The following is a 17,555-nucleotide window of genomic DNA, read 5'->3' on the forward strand; positions in this document are numbered from 1 at the left end:
AACGGAAAGAGGAGAAGTTCCTGCTGTATGTTCTCTAGAACTTCTAGGAAACTGGGAGTCATTCTTTGGCCCACATAGATGCAAATTTACAAGAGAGGTGATTTTGTAGACATCAGGGAATGGACTCTATTCAAAAAGAAATGCCCAGCAAATGTCACCATGGAAAAACTGGAAGAGTTTGCAATGTTACTTAGCTTGCTTCTAATATTATTGTAACTAAACAAGTTAGGGGCAGGATTCTTGCCAAGAGAATTAAGGTACATATTGAGCATATTAAGCACTCTAAAAGCCTAGATAGCTTCATGAAGCCTGTGATGGATACTGGTCAGAAAAAGAAGGAAGCCAAAGAGAAAGGTACTTGGGTTCAACTGAAGTACCCAGAGAAGTACAAGAAGTACCCAGAGAACTACATGAAAGGGAGCCCAAGCTGCTGCTGGAGCCTATTCCCTAAAGAATTCATGGCATAATAGGTGGGGGCGGGGGGGGGGGATGGGGGGAAGGTAAAGTTTTTTTTCTATCATTTAGTTAAACTAGTTACTTGCGGAAGTTTTCATAATATGTGTTTTTGTCTACCTTCAGATGAGTAGATTATGAAATGTAGCAAAGTATACTTTGATGACTACCAATTTATTTAGGCAACAGTATTTTCAAAAACAAACCATATATATGTGTGTGTGTGTGTGTGTGTGTGTGTGTGTGTATACATACACATATACATACATATATACATATATATGTATATATATACATATTTTTTTAAGTATGCTCATTTTTTTTTCTTATATTCAAATCATTCTGACATTTACAAAGGTGAAATGAAAACTGAAGAGTTATTTGAAACTGGGAAGAGTACAATCTCATAACAAGCACATTCTCATGGGAAGTTAATCACAAACACCAAAAATTGCTGCTAAAAATAATGAGCTTTAAAAACTTATTTGCAGACAATGAGGAAAGTGGATCCCTGTATATTTCAATATTCTAAAAATATTAAATACAAATAAAAGTAACTATTTTAATAGAAAATAAACAGAAGTCATTGGCTGCAAAAAAATGTGTCTGAATAATTTTATATTAATCTATAGTATGTCTGCATATTTTGATGCTCCACCTACTATGTTATCGAAGATGAAAACTGTCCAGATAAGTTTTTTCATGGCAAGTCTCTGGGTTCTATATCTGTATTATATCAAAAAGATTTCCCCTATAAATGATACTATGTGAAGCTTTAAAAAAGGTTTTATACATTTCTCACATTTGTAAAAATGAAAAACTCAAAAGGGGGGAAAATGGTTTTTTGGTTAGCATATTTTTGAGCAAAAATACATTTCAGCAAACTTCCTACTGGGAAAACAGTAATTACTTAAGTTGGCAGCACACATCTGGCATAATAAAGATGGGAATATAAAAGTCCTTGATGTAACCCAAGTGTTTATCAGTTTTTAGAACACTCTTGTTCTTGCCACATTCAAGGAAATATTTAATTAGGAATTGGCTCTCTTCTCATTTTCACAAACTCAAAGGTGCTGTCCTCTCTATCCTCCTGGGTGCTAAACAGTTCAATAGTATCAACAACATCACATTCTACTTCCCAAATATCTCCATTAGTAACTAGATAGGGTGATAAATCAAATCCTTTAGCTTTGGGACAAGAAAAGTAAAATCTGCATTCAGTTAATGAAATAAAAAGTTCTTCCAAACACTGGCATGTTTTCAAGAACTTCCATTTGGAAATGCTCCTTAATATTTTGGCCCTTGTCCTTTTGGAAGCACTTTTAGCTGGCTGATACATAACAATATAATAGCAATATAATTCCTTCCGTATGTGAGTTGCTCCCATGCACAAACCAGAGGAACAATGTAGATCTCTAGATGTACCCAAATATAATTGATATTCCTCAGATTATTGCAGTAGTTTTAAATTCATTAAATATTTTTAATATTTGAGAGTGAATTCAATCTTTATTACAAAAGTAACCCAATTTATTCTTTTAAAAATTCAAACAGTGCATACATGGAAAACTGAAACTCCCCCTGTATCACCTTACCCCCACTGTCAAGGAAAAGATAATGTTTACAGTTTGACATTTAATCTCTCATCTTGGATTCCAAGGTTACAAGTTTACTTTTAATTTCATAATATGTCATGGACATCTTTCTATGGTAGAAAATATAAATCCTCTGTATTTGTGTTAATGGAAGCACATTATCACACACTTTGGATGTATCATTATTTATTTTAACAATTATTTATTATTCATATTTGTTCTCTCCAAATTTCTGCTTTTACCTATAATGGTATGTTGACCAGTATGTTATGCAGAAGACAGGAAACACAAAATTTGTTAATAATATGTAGAGCACATTGAACACTTTGGTTTTAAAATGTTTTAAATTATATTATTTTATTTGATGAACTTGTATGTGGACATCTCTTTAAGGTAGTAGTTTTGTTATCTTACAGATGAGAAAATGCACTTCGAAGAGTTTAAATGAACCAAGTAGTAATTAAGTTCCTATCTGGGAATCCAACTCTTTGCACTATAGAGAACTTTCTCTTGATCAGATTATTCTATTAACAGATGTGCAAAGCAAGCATTAAGTAAAGATATTTAAATAACACAGTGATATAAGATTATTTTCATTTTATTTATTTTTTTAGAGAGAGAAAGGGCGAAAGCATGGAAGAAGGGCAGAGGGAAAGAGAGACAGAATGTTAAGCAGGCTCCATGTTCCATGTGGAGCCCAATGTGGGGCTCGATCCCACAAACTTGGGATCATAACCTGAGCTGAAATCAAGAGTTGGATGCTCAACCAACTGAGCCACATAGGTGCCCCTACCCAAAGAGATTTTTAATTACACATATTCTGTCTTCTTTTCATTTTGTGATTTTCCTTATCTTATTTTTGCTGAGTGTGATGGTTAATTTTATGTGTCAACTTGGCTATCTGCCAGCTGTCTGGTCAAACTGGTAGTCTAGATGTTACTCTGAAGGTATTTTGTAATGTCATTAAAATTTATAATTAGTTGACTTTTAAGTAAAGCAGACTACTCTCCATAAAAAAATTGGGCCACATCAGGGGCTCCTGGGTGGCACAGTTGATTAAGCAACTGACTTCAGCTCAGGTCATGATCTCACAGTTCATGGGTTCAAGCCCCGTGTCGGGCTCTATGCGGACAGCTCAGAGCCTGGAGCCTACTTCAGATTTTGTGTCTCCTGCTACTCACCTTCTCACACTCTCTCACTCAAAAATAAATAAATATTAAAAAAAAAAATTGGACCACATCCTTAAGAGCAAAAACTGAGGTTTCCCAGGGAAGAAGGAAATCTGTCTTAAAACTGTAACATAGAAATCCTGCCTAAGTTTTCAGCCTGACAGTAATGCCTTATGGATTTTGCCAGGCCCCAAAATAGATAGATAATCCCTAAAATAGATAGATTTGTGGGCCAAATCCCTAAAATAGATAGATTATAGATAAATAGATAGATAAATAATAGATAAAAATTATGCATTTATAGTATAAAATAATTAAATAGAAAGGTATAGATATATTTCCTACTGGCTTTGTTACTATGGAGAACCCTACTTGAGACAGATATACTGTTATGGGTCTGTATTTCTGCCCCTCCCCCCTGCCAAATGTTGATGTCCAAGACCCTAAAATCTCAGAATTAGATCTTAGTGAGAAATAACAGTTGTTGCTGATGTACTTAGTCAAGATGAGGTCATATTGGAGTAGACTGGGCCCCTAATCCAATATGACTGGTGTCCTTACAAGAATAGGACCATGAAAAGGCACACAGAAACAAGGAAAGTGACATGTGGAGATAAAGGCTAGACTGGAGTGATGCATCTAGAAACCAAGGAATGCCAAGAATTGTTAGCAATCAGTAGAAGGTAAGACAGGCCTGGACAGATTCTGCCTCGGAGCTCTCAGAAGGAACCAACCCTGCTGACACGCTGCTTTTGGACTTCTAGTCTCTAGAACTGTATGAAAATTAATTTCTCTTGTTTTCAGCCACCCACTTTGTGGTACTTTGAAAAAGTACTTAATAGGATAAAAGCAAAATAAATAAACAAACAAACGAAAAACCCCACAAAACTGTATTGCAAAGAAGGAAAGAAAAAAACAACTCTGCAACAGTAAAATGTCAGCTTACTCTTGGTTGCCTTTTTTCTAAATTCTCAAGTGTAAATGTACTCCTCAAATGCTTATTACAGTACTATACCTAACTAATCATTTCCCCACATTCAAATTGCACATTGAAGAATAAGTTTTAAACATCTACTGGCAGGGGCCCCTGGGTGGCTCAGCAGATTAAGTGTTGGATTCTGGATTTCAACTCAGGTCATAATCTCATGAATTCCTTGAGTTCAAGCCCTGCATGGGGTTCAGCTCTCTGCGCTCTGTGCTGACAGTGTGGAATTTGCTTGGGATTCTCTGTACCCCTCTCTCTCTGCCTCTCTCCCCAGCTCTCCCTCATACTCTCTCTCAAATAAATAAACTTAAAGAAAAAAAAAATTTAAAAATCTACTGGCAAGCCAGGTCATCTTATGTTTTAAATAACAATATTCAAATAAAATTTCCAATTAGAAAGATGTTAATAATCACTATGAAGTGATTTTCACCTACCATGACATCCACCACTATCCCATCCCCCAAGCCCTTATGATGAGATACTAAACAAACATACTTCTTTTCAAGTGTTTGGATGTTAGTTCTCTATCTCCCTTGCTTCTTTTTCAATTTTGATACAGATACGTAGAACAGTAACTGGGCTCTTATGTCATTGATGTTCTTCATCCTTCTCAACTTCAACTGGTTTTACAAAACTTGTTTTTGGTCACAATAATATACTATTCTAGATTAATTTGTGGTAGCTCTAAGGAATTGGAAGATGTAATTTTGAAAAAAAAAATGTAAATGAATGAAAAGTTTATTTGCTAAAAGGCTACCCGGAAATATTTGGTTAAGTAAGGCAGGATGATACAGAACCTCAAATAAAACAGGAAGTAATGGGATTAGCAGCTAAACAAAAGTAAATAAATTTTAAAAAGGATCAAGCACCTCTCAAGTTATTGTTGTCCTCTTAGAAAATTCCCATCTTTGGTAAGTATAAAATATCAGTAGGTAGCATACTTTACTGGCAAAGATTACTTAATTTTGAGTATGTTATATAGTTCCCCCCCTCCCAAGAGAGTGCACATTTTGCAATAAGAAAACAAGTGAAGTATTTCTTCCTTATAAATAAATACCCCATTGCTCTCTTCAACTCCTCTTGGGCCACTCTTCCTCTGGTATCCAACCTGCATCTTTCAAATAAAAAAAAATGGAATGGTTAAGACTCCCCCCTCTGAAAAAAAGTGAAATCTAAATACTCACAAAAGAATCTAATGGATGATTTTGATGATGATGTAGCAACTTGTGTTTTTGTTAAGTGTCACCACTACTCCTGGTGAGCAGCTTTGAAATTCTGGGGATGGCTGCTAATCCTCCCCCTCCCCCATGCACAGTACTTGCCAAGACTTTGAGTCTACCTGGGTAAAGCCTCTTCATATTATTTTTCTCTTATTCTTTATTTAACTTCAGGTACTTTTTACCTTGTCTCAGTGGTCTCCTAAACACCAATCTTGTTTTCAATCGACTGCATACTTCCCTGGAACATCATCCTGAAGTATTGCCTGTACCTCTAACCCTTAGTATCACTTCCTTACCTATACAATGAAGATTATATTCCTTATCTATCATTCAGAGGGGACTTTTACGTGGGCTGTCCTACCTGGTCTCTTACTCATCTTTCCAATCATTGCTATGCAATATTCAGAATCGTTTTATGTACACATCCAGTACAAGGTCCTATGTGCATACCCTGCACTCTCCCACCATGTGCCAATGTTTTCTCTCCTAGCTCAGTTATATTAAATGCTGTGTTTCATGGCCTAACTCAAATTCAAACAGTTTCATGAATGCATTCCTGAAACACCCCATTTTTAAATCAACTCCAAGCTGAAAGCAACTTCCTTCTGGGAAAACCCTTTAATCTTTATTTCTTTTATGGCAATTATTTCTACGTTGTATTATAATTATTTATGTATGTGATAATTCTCCCAACAGACAAAGGTAATGGAATGAGAAGTTTCACTGTATATTTTTCATTTTTTTCTTTAAATTTATGTATGTATGTATGTATGTATGTATGTATGTAGAGTGACAGAGGTGTGGGAGGACAGCAGACGGACAGAGAGGATTTTAGCAGGCTCCATGCCTCACCCAGGGCTTGATCTCACAACTGTGAGGTCATATCCTGAGTTGAAATCAAGGGTTGGACATTCAACTGACTAAGGGCCCCTCACTATATAATTTTCCATATTACAGACACCTAGCATACATTTAGAGAGTGAAATGTTATCACATTAAAATGGATGTAATTGGTGAGTAGACACCATGATTTGCTAAATCACTATCCAACTAATATTATTGAATGAAGCATTATAGGAAAAAAATGCAGTGAAGGCAATACCATTGTGGGATCTGTGAATAATTTCCACATTTGTATGGCTATGCAACACATAATACACATTATACAGATGTTAATGGGGCTATGTTTCATAAAGTGTGCTGCAAAGGCTGCTGGGATTGGATCTAGCATGGGCATTTATTTGGCAAACAAATTTTGAGTTTTTACACCGGACAAATTCAATTTTGATTCAGAAGCCAAGAATAAGGCTCAGAAAACTGAATAGTAAACATTCTTGCTCACTTCCCTTTCCCAATGGTTCTTTTGCACACTGAAATTTCAAAACACTAGAGAGGGAGCACTTATTGAGGGAGAACATGCGAGTATATACCTTTAAATGATATTAAAAATTATTGGGGCGCCTGGGTGGCTCAGTTGGTTAAGCATCTGACTTTGGCTCAGGTCATGATCTCACGGTCCGTGAGTTCAAGCCCCATGTCGGGCTCTGTTCTGACACTTGGAGCCTGGAGCCTGCTTCGGATTCTGTGCCTCCCTGTCTCTGACCCTCCCCCATTCATGCTCTGTCTCTCTCTGTCTCAAAAATAAATAAAAATTAAAAAAAAAATTATTGACAAAATGTTACTACGACTGTAACTCTTTTCTAAATCTATCCTGTTTACCATGACAAAATACTAATGGGAGTTTCCCAGTTGCCACTATTCACTAGAAGATAAGTCACATTAAATTGCTACCCTAAAATCCAAGGACCTAGAGTCTCAGAACTTCTGGAAACAGTTTATAATGTTTGGCATTCTACTTGCTAGCCACTCTCAGTCATCAGTTCCAGACCTCTGACAAGGTGCCAAGCTCCATTCTCTTTCTGTACTTTGAAACCATTAGTGGAGGGGAGCCTGGGTGGCTCAGTCAGTTAAGCAACTGACTTTGGCTCAGGTCCTGATCTCAGTTTGTGAGTTCAATCCCCCGTGTTGGGCTCTGTGATAACAGCTCAGAGCCTGGAGCCTGCTTCGGATTCTATGTCTGTCTGTCTCTCTCTCTCTCTCTCTCTCTCTGAAAATGAATAAAACAGGGGCACCTGGGTGGCTCAGTCAGTTAAGCATTTGACTCTTGATTTTGGCTCAGGTCATGATCTCACAGTTTTGTAGGTTCGAGCCCCGCATCTGGCTCTGCATTGGTAGCACAGAGCCTGTCTGGGATTCTCTGTCTCCCACTCTTCCCCCCCCACCAAACACACACATTGTCTCTGTCTCAAAATAAATAAATAAACTTAAAATTTTTTTTAAATGAATATAACACTAAAAAAAATTTTTTTTTTAAGAAATTGTTAGCAGAAACAATAGTTCTGTGTGTTTGTAACCTAGTGGGAGACTTTGTGCCATTGTTGTATAGGCTTAACAAGTGACAGACATGTAGGCCTTAGAAGGTTAAATTTAGAGTTGGAAAATGAGTGGTGCACAGATAAGGAGTGCTTTAAAGAGTTGACGGAGATGGACTGTACAGCCTGAGCTTGGAGTGGACCATGTGACTGTCAACAGCACAATCCACCTTACTTCTTCTTTAGCTGCATAAGAGTCATGTACACTTTCAGAGTTCTGTCCTAGAAGAGATCTACCCTTAGGCTTCTTCAAAGTCCTCTCTACTACCATTATGAGATGCTTTCTAGCCTGCAAATTACAACCCAGAGTGATTGTCCTTGTCTTTTACTTATTTCTAGAAATATGGAAATGCATATTATATACCAACTTGAGTTCATTTGAGCTCAATTTTAGCTAAAACAAATTACAAGTTTTCTAGGAAATGGCCTTACTTATTTAAAAAAAAATTAATGTTTATTTATTTTGAGACAGAGAGACAAAGCATGAGTGGGAGAGGGGCAGAGAGAGAAGGAGACACAGAATCCAAAGCAGGCTCCCAGCTCTGAGCTGTCACCACAGAGCCCGACATGGGTCTTAAACTCATGGACCGTGAGATCCTGACCCGAGCGGAAGTGGGTCAGACATTCAACTGACTGAGCACCCAGGTGTCCCTGGCCTTACTTATTTAAAGATTCATTTAACAAAGAACAAATTAGTCAACATATCTTTTTAAATAACATACAAGTGAGGAATATTTTTGCCACTGCTTATAAACCTAATTGGCATAGACTGGACGAGTGGACCTTTCACAAATATTTTTCCTCGGCATTAAGATCAATTTGTAAAGCCACATGAAATGTAGAATCAAATTATCTTATACCTAGAAGTCATTTTTAATTTGGAATCATTCTCTAAATTAAGGTTAGTGAAAGTACATCTGATAATGTTTATTAGATATGTACCTTAAGGAGGGAACTGGGATATTTTCCTTGCAATATCTTTGTTTTCTGAATGGTTTTTCTATTCAAAATTCCAGGTTCTAAAGATTTTGAATGTATAAGACACAAAGTATGTTTTCATTTTTTCCTATTTATCATAAATAATATATTTTTGAGTTTAATTAGTACATAAGAAAGTCCAGGTAGAAGATATTGGACTAAGATACTAGCAAAAAAAAAAAAAAAAAAAAAAAAAAAAAAAAAAAAAAACACGTCAATATGAACAAAAAAGTGAAAAGGTGGGAATATGTTGAAGTAACATTATTTGTCTTTGGCAACAGCAAATAAGAGTGCTTGGATACAAACTGTGATGAAACAGGCATTTTACTCTAAAATATAAAATAAACAATCCTATTAGGAACACTTTCAAAACAGTATATCAACAACAAAATAAATATTATTAAATACAGAACTTATACTCCATCTTTTGCAAATAATAATAATAAATGGTGTCATACTGTAGACCTCTACTGGCAATGCTCAACAAAAGGCTACAAATGTCACCCAAATAAGACATAAATACCATGAAATTAATTTCTCTCAAACTCATCTCATATGAATTTATTTGCAAATATATGTTTTATCTTTCTGACCTCTGAAGTATGAAATGTAGATCAAATGCTTTAATAATTCTTCCTGCAAATCTATTAAAACTCATGCTCAATCAAATTCTGACAGGCTTAACTAGGCAATATACATACATGAAACACTGGGTTTATAAATTAGGCTTTGGAAAGCCTTTTGAAAATTAAATCCAGCATGTTCCAGCTAAAAGAGTAAAAGGTAGCTTCAAAAATTAGTTAAAAAAAAAAAAAAAAAAGTAAACCTGAACAAGAATGACTGTAAGATGAATGAATGTGGTATATTTATAAACAACTTCTAAGTCTTCTCAGAAATTTCCAGTTTCTCAAGTAGATGAATCTTGGAGTTGGGGGATACCAGGCTCTCAAAGAAAGGACAAATTATTGAAGTACTGTTTCCACTAAAATAAGCCTATATTCTTTTCATTTAGTGTTTATTTATTTTTGAGAGAGAGGGAGAGACAGAGAGAGCAGGGGAGGGACAGAGAGACAGGGAGAGAGAGATTCCCAAGCAGGCTTCATGCTTTCATTGTAGAGCCTAATGCAGGGTTTGATCTCATGAACTGTGAGATGATGACCTGAACCAAAATCAAGAGTCAGATGCTTAACCAACTGAGCCACCCAGGCACCCCCAAAATCCTATATTCTTTATAGGAAAAAAATATATATGTATAAATATAATATAAAATATATAAAAATGTATATATATATTTAATGCCATTCATTTACTAAGTAAAAACATATAAAAGATTTTGTAGAAAATAAATTATTAAAATAATGTTCCACTAGTTTTTTGCATACAATATTAGTATCTAAGGCACAACTAAGCATACTAGGGCATATCTAAAAAAGAAACAGTTGATTCAGACTTTATTCAGGGCAGAAAAATCCCCTGATCCTTGAGTTATAGTTAGAAGCTACATTTAAGAAATATTAATAAGATGCGAACACTGATGCTTCCACTACCTCATCCCTGCTTTAGTTACTGCGTTTAATGCAAGAATTAAAAGGCACTGTGTTACATTGAAATTTGGCATCCTTTTTGGAGTCAGTGACCAAAACCACAGTCTGAGGATGGATTCACTTGTCCCTTAATAAGCCCAGTATTTTGTGGATACCAGTATCCACAAAAAAATGATAAGAACTTAGAAGGAAAGTCTTGAGCAGGAGGGAAAATAATTTCTGTGAGCTTCACATTCTTATGTCTGGATCTTAAGAAGGCAGACTAGTTCAGCCAATGCTTCTGGGCATTAAAGCTAAGGCAGAACTCTTCCTCATGAAAGGCAGCCTTGGAAACTTAGATCTGATGTCAGAGGAGGCAAATCATATCTTATAAGAAAGCATGTTGGTTACATGCTGTACTCTGTATTTATTTACCTATTGTTATTCTCCTGTCTAGATTTTGCTGCAGGATTTTGTTACAGCCTTTTATGCATAATATGTATTTTGAATTTCCCTAGAGGAAAATACTGTTTACAACACTTTCCAAATTTATTTGACAGTGAAATTATTTTTTACGGGAGTCATATTTAGTAAAAATTGTTTGGAAAAGATGCCATAGCTTTTAGAAAATATTCTTAAGTGTTCCAATCTTTACTTTGGGATATCAAGGAAAGGTATCGATGCTTGAGTCAAATACATAAGAAGGAGCATCAGATGCTTTTCCCTTTTGGTTCAGTGGGAGTACCTAAAGGGAAAATGAATTATGAGGAGCAAGAGTCACAGCTGAAAATATAAGTGCATTCATAGGAATCAAGGGTAATGGTCACAGACAGGGACATCTGAAGGCAAAGAGGAGTACTTGTCCTCTCCTTTCCAATTAGTAGATGGTGGGAGCAAAGAGGAGATTCCACTGTCAAAAATTGCATTTTAAGGAACACATGAAATTAGCTCCTTACATTCTAAATCACAAGTATGTTTTGCTAATTCTATATCTATTGAAGAATCACATTGTTGTTATGGAAAAAAAAAAAAGAGAAATCTCTATAATACCATCCCATAAAAAGGAGATCGCTATAACCTCCAGATAATCTGTGATTTATTTTCCCATTGAAAGTCCCACAAAATTTGTCAAAGCTACATCTAAGTCTAAGAGATGTAAAGGGACTTCCCAATGAAAGACTTCCTCTATTACCAACCACAGAAGTTAAAGCGAGAGTGGAAGTTACTTTAACACAAGTTAAAATAGTCTGTTGGTCATTTTCTTTAGATCTAATCAATATAACATAGAGAAAAAGGGTTGTAACCCATCCGAAGGGCAATAAATTGGGGAATGGGAATCAGAAAAGAGGAGTTTTAACAAATGGAAAGTAATACCTCGGCACTAGCAGACTATTTTCCATGACTACTGGAATCATGGCAATAATCGGCAGACTATTCTACACATCTATGCATTCATAGCAATTTACTCCATTATTAGCTTATCAGAAATATTTGTATAAGCAGACAGCTCTGGAAAGATGCAGATAAAGATACTTTTCCCCTCTCAAGTGAGATTTGCTTAATTTCTAAAGTACATAGTAAGGAATTCAATATTGCCTAAATTTAACTTTTTCTTTGGTTTCTGCAAGGTGATAGAAATGTTTTTAATTGCCTAGGGTTCTCTGGTCACACTGGATGGTCTAACAATAGGAATTTGGGTAGGAGCTAGCCACACCAGATGTGATTTGGGGCAGGAGCATTGGGTCACAGAGTATCAGCTTTCCCTCTGGAGGAGCTGGAGACAAAGACTGGTCATGTGGGTAGTCAATTACCCTTATGTAACCAGTCAATTTTGCTAAAAGTAACTGTGCTTCAGTGAAACTATGAACACCAACGCTCAGGCACGTCTCCCTGGTTTGGCAATCCTCTTTCCATATTGTCACACAGAGTTGCTGGGAGAACAGCAATGTCCATGACTCTACTGCAGGAGGACAACTAAAAGCTGCATGCTTGGAACTTTCCTGGATTCTGCCATATGCACCCCTTCCCTTGGCTGATACTAATCTGTGTTTCTTCATCACAGTAAAGCACTACCTAGAGTGTAACAGCTTTCAGTGGGTTCTATGAGTCCATACAGTGCATTATCAAAACCAAAAGTGGTTTTGATGGTACCCAGATTTGTAATTAATGTTAGAAATAAGGATCGTCTTGTGGATTGCTCCCTAACTTTGCACAGGGTAAGTAAGAAAATGGTTTCTTCTGGGTAAAGAATGAACACTTTTGCCAAAAGCTTCCATAAAAGACAGAATCTTCTAACGTGAGGGTTCTTCTTCTCAAATATACCCTTACCAGATGTACAGGCATCACCTGGGCCTTATTATGTTGCCCTGTGAGAACTGACACAGGGAACAACACTACAGTGTTACTCTGGAGGCTGCTTTTTTGTAAATAATACATTATTTTGTCTCTGACCCAGATGCCTCATATCTTTCTGCCAATGTCTATTAAGTCATGAGAGGCTAACTCATTAGCTTGAGTTCAGGATGAAATCTCAGACCCTTTCACAACTTCAGACTTGATAGTTGAACACTAGTCCTAACCACATCTAACTGATTATTCATCACCCATCTTGAGAAAGATTTATTAACAAACAAACAAACAAAAAATACATTCTAAGAGTGAGGTAGTGGTCAATTTGGAAATGATTTCAGTTACATGAGATATTATCTTTCAAATGCAGTGAAGAGTCCTACAGCTGGAATTAAAGAAGCGTATATTAGACAGTCTTGTGGGACACAGAAACATTTCAATCCATGCCTGATAATCAAACTCATTTCGTAGTGTGAAGGTCTACAGCACTGTTGCCAGACTTTGTCATGGGGTGTCTGGTAATTTAAGGTGACAGCACCTGTTTACTGTGTGACATCCTGTGCACTCTCTTCAGACTTAATTAAAAAGCAAAAAAACAAAAAACAAAAAACAAAAAAACAAACAGAAAAAAACACTACAAGGTTTTGAAATGCTTATTTCAATTGGTTGCTAAATTTCCCAAATCTAATTTCCATCTAGAAACATTTATGACTACAATCTAGCACAGTATACTGCTTTATAAATTCAGGCTTTGGTGCCCATCTACATATTTATAATCTCTTTCTATACAGGGAAGATCCATTCTCAAATTGCACCTAGCAGTGAAAAGTCAAAACTTAGATACACATGGCTAATAATTTTATAGTAACTCAGTATGTATTCAGTTCTTAGCTATTCTTCCAGCTCCCTGGAAGATCTCTCTATATATAGGCATTGCAGTTTCTGTTCAACAACCACAGAGAGGAATGTGGACAAATGACACAAAAATATGAAACATGAGCAATTGTATTTTGAACTCCTCGTATGAAATCTATTCAGTTTCTAATTCTTCAGATTGGAAGACATATGTTACCAGCAAATGTCAACCAGGTAAATGTCAACCAGGTAAACATAAGGGTCTCAAATGCCAATGTTTCCATGAAATTTTAAAAGATAAATTTTTTTAAATTTTTTTTTTCACATTTTTATTATTTTTGAGAGACAGAGAGAGACAGAGCCCATGTGGGGGAGGGGCAGAGAGAGAATGAGACGCAGAATCCAAAGCAGGCTCCAGGCTCTGAGCTGTCAGCACAGAGCCTGATGCGGGGCTCGAACTCACAAACTGCGAGATTGTGACCTGAGCCGAAGTCGGACGCTTAACCGACTCAGCCACCCAGGCGCCCCTAAAAAATGAGAATTTTGAAGTAAATGTGAATATGTGTAAGGTATAAACATTTTTTTTAATAGCAAGCAATTTTATTAAATTCCTTTTTGTCCTCTTTGGACCAACCCCAATGCCAAAAATAAAGGGGGAAAAAGTTATATTCAGGGATTCTTTTACATTTGCTAGAAAAATACACTATCCCAAAGTGGATAACGTTAAGTTCACCTGCCTCATAATATGTTTTAACAAAAACTTCATTTAGACTTCTGTGATATTGAAAACTGACATTAAAAAAATATTGGCAACAACATTCATACTTTTTTACAGTAAATACTTCTAAGAGTGTTTTTAGATATAGGAATAACCACTGAGGCTACTAAAAGATCAAACTTCCTCCCTCTTTTATCTATATATCAGCAATTCAGTTCTGATTTGATTTATAGAGTTTGTCACCACAGTTTGTAAAAACTGAGAACCCTAAGCTACCAAGACTTATTTGCATCAAAACAACTTTTATTACGGTGCACACAGCTTTGCTTGATGGCTTTCTCATTATTGATGCAATTGTTATCCCATAGCAACAACAGAAAAAGAATAACATCTCTGAGCCTGAGTAGAATAAGTGCACTTCTCACTCTCCTCCTGCTGAGTGAAAACTCTGTTTTCATCTAAACTGCAGAATATATCAGTAAACCTAATGGGCTTTGACAGTCTATCTTAAATAGTGTCATTAGGTAACAAAGAGAAATCTGAAGCTATGTCACCCTTGGTCATTTTGATGACTGTTTCTTTTTCTTTCAATTTGAACAGATAAATGGAAATCCCCATCAAAAGGCTTTCTGCAATTTTGTGTGTTTTAATTTGGGCATCATAAATCAATATTTTAAGTAAATGGTTGCAAAATATGGTTAATGAGATAGTGAGTCACAGGAGAATATCACTAATGAAACACTATTTTCATACTATTACTGGTATATTTTGCAACCTAACAAAATCATACAAACCAAAAAATAAATTAAGAAATATCTGATAACTCACATTTGCTTTAAATGAATGGTATTAGATGAAAAACTTAACTACAAGTATCAGAATATGCATATTAGATAAATAATGTTATTGTTGAATATATAGTAAACTATTTCCAGGAAAAAGATTTATGATACTAGGAAAACACTAAAACATTAATTTGTACCTAGCAAAGTAAAAGTGTAGGGCCGATTTTGAAAATAATTTGTATTTGTTCAACATCATAGAATTTATAAATATAAATATATATTTATATATTTATATATAATTTATCTATATATATTTTATATATATTGTATACTTATATATTTATATATTTATATATAATATATATTTATATATGTTATATATATTATATATATTTATAAATAAATATATATTTATATTTATAAATATATATCAGTATATATTTATTTATATTTATAAATAAGTATTTTATACTTATTTATATATATAAGTATATATTTATATATATTTATTTATCTATAAATAAGTATATATTTATTTATATTTATAAATATATACTTATATAAATAAGTATATATTTATATTTTAAATAAATATATTTATATAAATAATATATATATTTATATAAATAAATAGACATATTTATATTTATAAATAGACATTTATATTTATAAATAAATATACATATTTATATTTATAAATAAATATACATACATATGGTTCTTTGGTCCTTTGGAGTTAGGTATTACTATCACCATTTTATAGATTGATAAATTTATGTTTGTAGTTGCTAAATAATTTGCTCCAAATGAGATAATTTATAGGGTTTGAGATAGGATTTGAAACTAAGCCATCCAAATCTTGACCTTGTGTTCTCTGTAACTTCTTAGCATTCTAGGAGAAAGGCAGGGAAAAGCTGACTTTAAGGACAAGAAAATGGACTCAACCAAAGTTATAATTTTACTAAGTAGCAGAGAAAGGGCACATTCATTACTTTCAATCTTCCATTCTCAGACTTCCTTCAATTTCCTTGTTTTACTTACACTGTTCTCCAGCTTCTTGCTTTGACACTGAGCAATTCTAAAGTCCCTCTCTTCAAATTAATTTTGTTTCACCCTCTCCATTTCAAACCTCTTCACTTCCCTAACACACTTTAATGAAAGGAGTGAATGGCCAATACCTGTAACTCTGCCATGGTTACAGTGGCAAAGAGATTTTTCTGACCCAATGAATCAATAAATAGTGGGATTTCAAGTAATAGGCCTGGTGAAAAACTGAAATGCAGGATTTTAAAGCGAGCAGGGGAGAGGCAGACAGAGGAGACAGAAATGAAAGCAGGGTTCACGCTCTCAGCACAGAGCCTGATGCGGGGCTCGAACCCACAAACCGTGAAATCATGATCTGAGCTGACATCAAGAATCAGAAATCTGACACTTAACCAACTGAGCCACCCTGAAGTGCAGGATTTCAGAAAATTGGGGGAAGATTGTTTTGTACTTTCCAATCTCTATCATGCATGATTATAATATATTTAGCATGAAACAACACATTTATTGATTGCTAACTAAATTGTCAGCCATGCTGTTAGGCATACATTATGTCAAGTAATTCTTACAGAGATCCTATTATTTTTGTTTCTGTTTTACGTTATGGAAACCAAGGCTCCAGATAATGATGTATCTTGTCTGAGGTTTCAGAATTGGGAAGCAGCAGAGTAGGTGTTGGGACCCAGGTCTGTCTCAAAGTCCATAAGATCCTAAAGCTCCTAAACTCCCTGGTATGTGTTGCATCATCTCGTCAAGTTCCTAAAATCCCTAGGGCTAGTAACTCATTCATGCAAATACAGCAATTAAAATATTTTTGGGGGTGGCATAAAAGGGACTATAACCACATAGCTGTATTTGGAATGAGAAAATACTGATGCTAGCATAATTATATTGTCATATTGCATTCTTATTTATTTATTGCTTTTCAAAGGATTGTAAAGAATACTTAATATTCTTGACTTCCTTACTTTTGAAGGTCTGCAAGATTATAAATCCATTCCCATGAGGAGAGTGAGTGAAAAATAATAGTATTAACCAAAGCCTATGAAAATGTATTTCTTTGATTTTTTTCACCATGGTAATCTTCTCACATGTTATCTTGATTTTAACTATATAAAAATGAAATAATCTGCAAGCATGGGCTCTGTTGTTGTGTATTATGTCCCTTAAAATAATGTTAGTGAATGGGTACATTGATCTTTTTTGAAGATAAATTGAATATTATTCTCATTATCCACTGCATATAGGGCAACAATGAGACCTCTCCTTTTAGAGGTTTAAAAAAAAAAAGAAAAATGGGACTTATCTATTTTTATGGTCTTACATCATGATAAAATTTGAGGTATTTTGAATAATATGGAAAATAATTGTTAAATTTAAAAATCTTAAGAATCTTTAAAATGTGTTGGATACTTATCAAGAAAACTATTTTACGATATTTTTTTTTCT

The 17,555-nt window shown here is 34.9% G+C and overlaps 1 protein-coding gene across 5 annotated transcripts in view; it reads right to left on the reverse strand.

Annotated features, from left to right (window-relative positions):
• The window catches only part of CCSER1 (coiled-coil serine rich protein 1), an 845,941-nt gene that overhangs the window by 469,639 nt on the left and 358,747 nt on the right, over positions 1-17,555 (reverse strand). For 3 of the 5 annotated variants that reach the window (XM_042935884.1, XM_042935885.1, XM_042935886.1), the window contains exon 6: positions 5,260-5,316. The exons of the other annotated variants lie outside the window; for them this stretch is intronic. In XM_042935884.1, the coding sequence (XP_042791818.1) occupies positions 5,260-5,316 (57 nt within the window). The remainder of the gene's footprint in view (positions 1-5,259; positions 5,317-17,555) is intronic. 5 annotated transcript variants of the gene reach the window in all.

Source organism: Panthera leo, chromosome B1, assembly GCF_018350215.1.
Source record: "Panthera leo isolate Ple1 chromosome B1, P.leo_Ple1_pat1.1, whole genome shotgun sequence".
NCBI classification, from domain to species: domain Eukaryota; kingdom Metazoa; phylum Chordata; class Mammalia; order Carnivora; family Felidae; genus Panthera; species Panthera leo.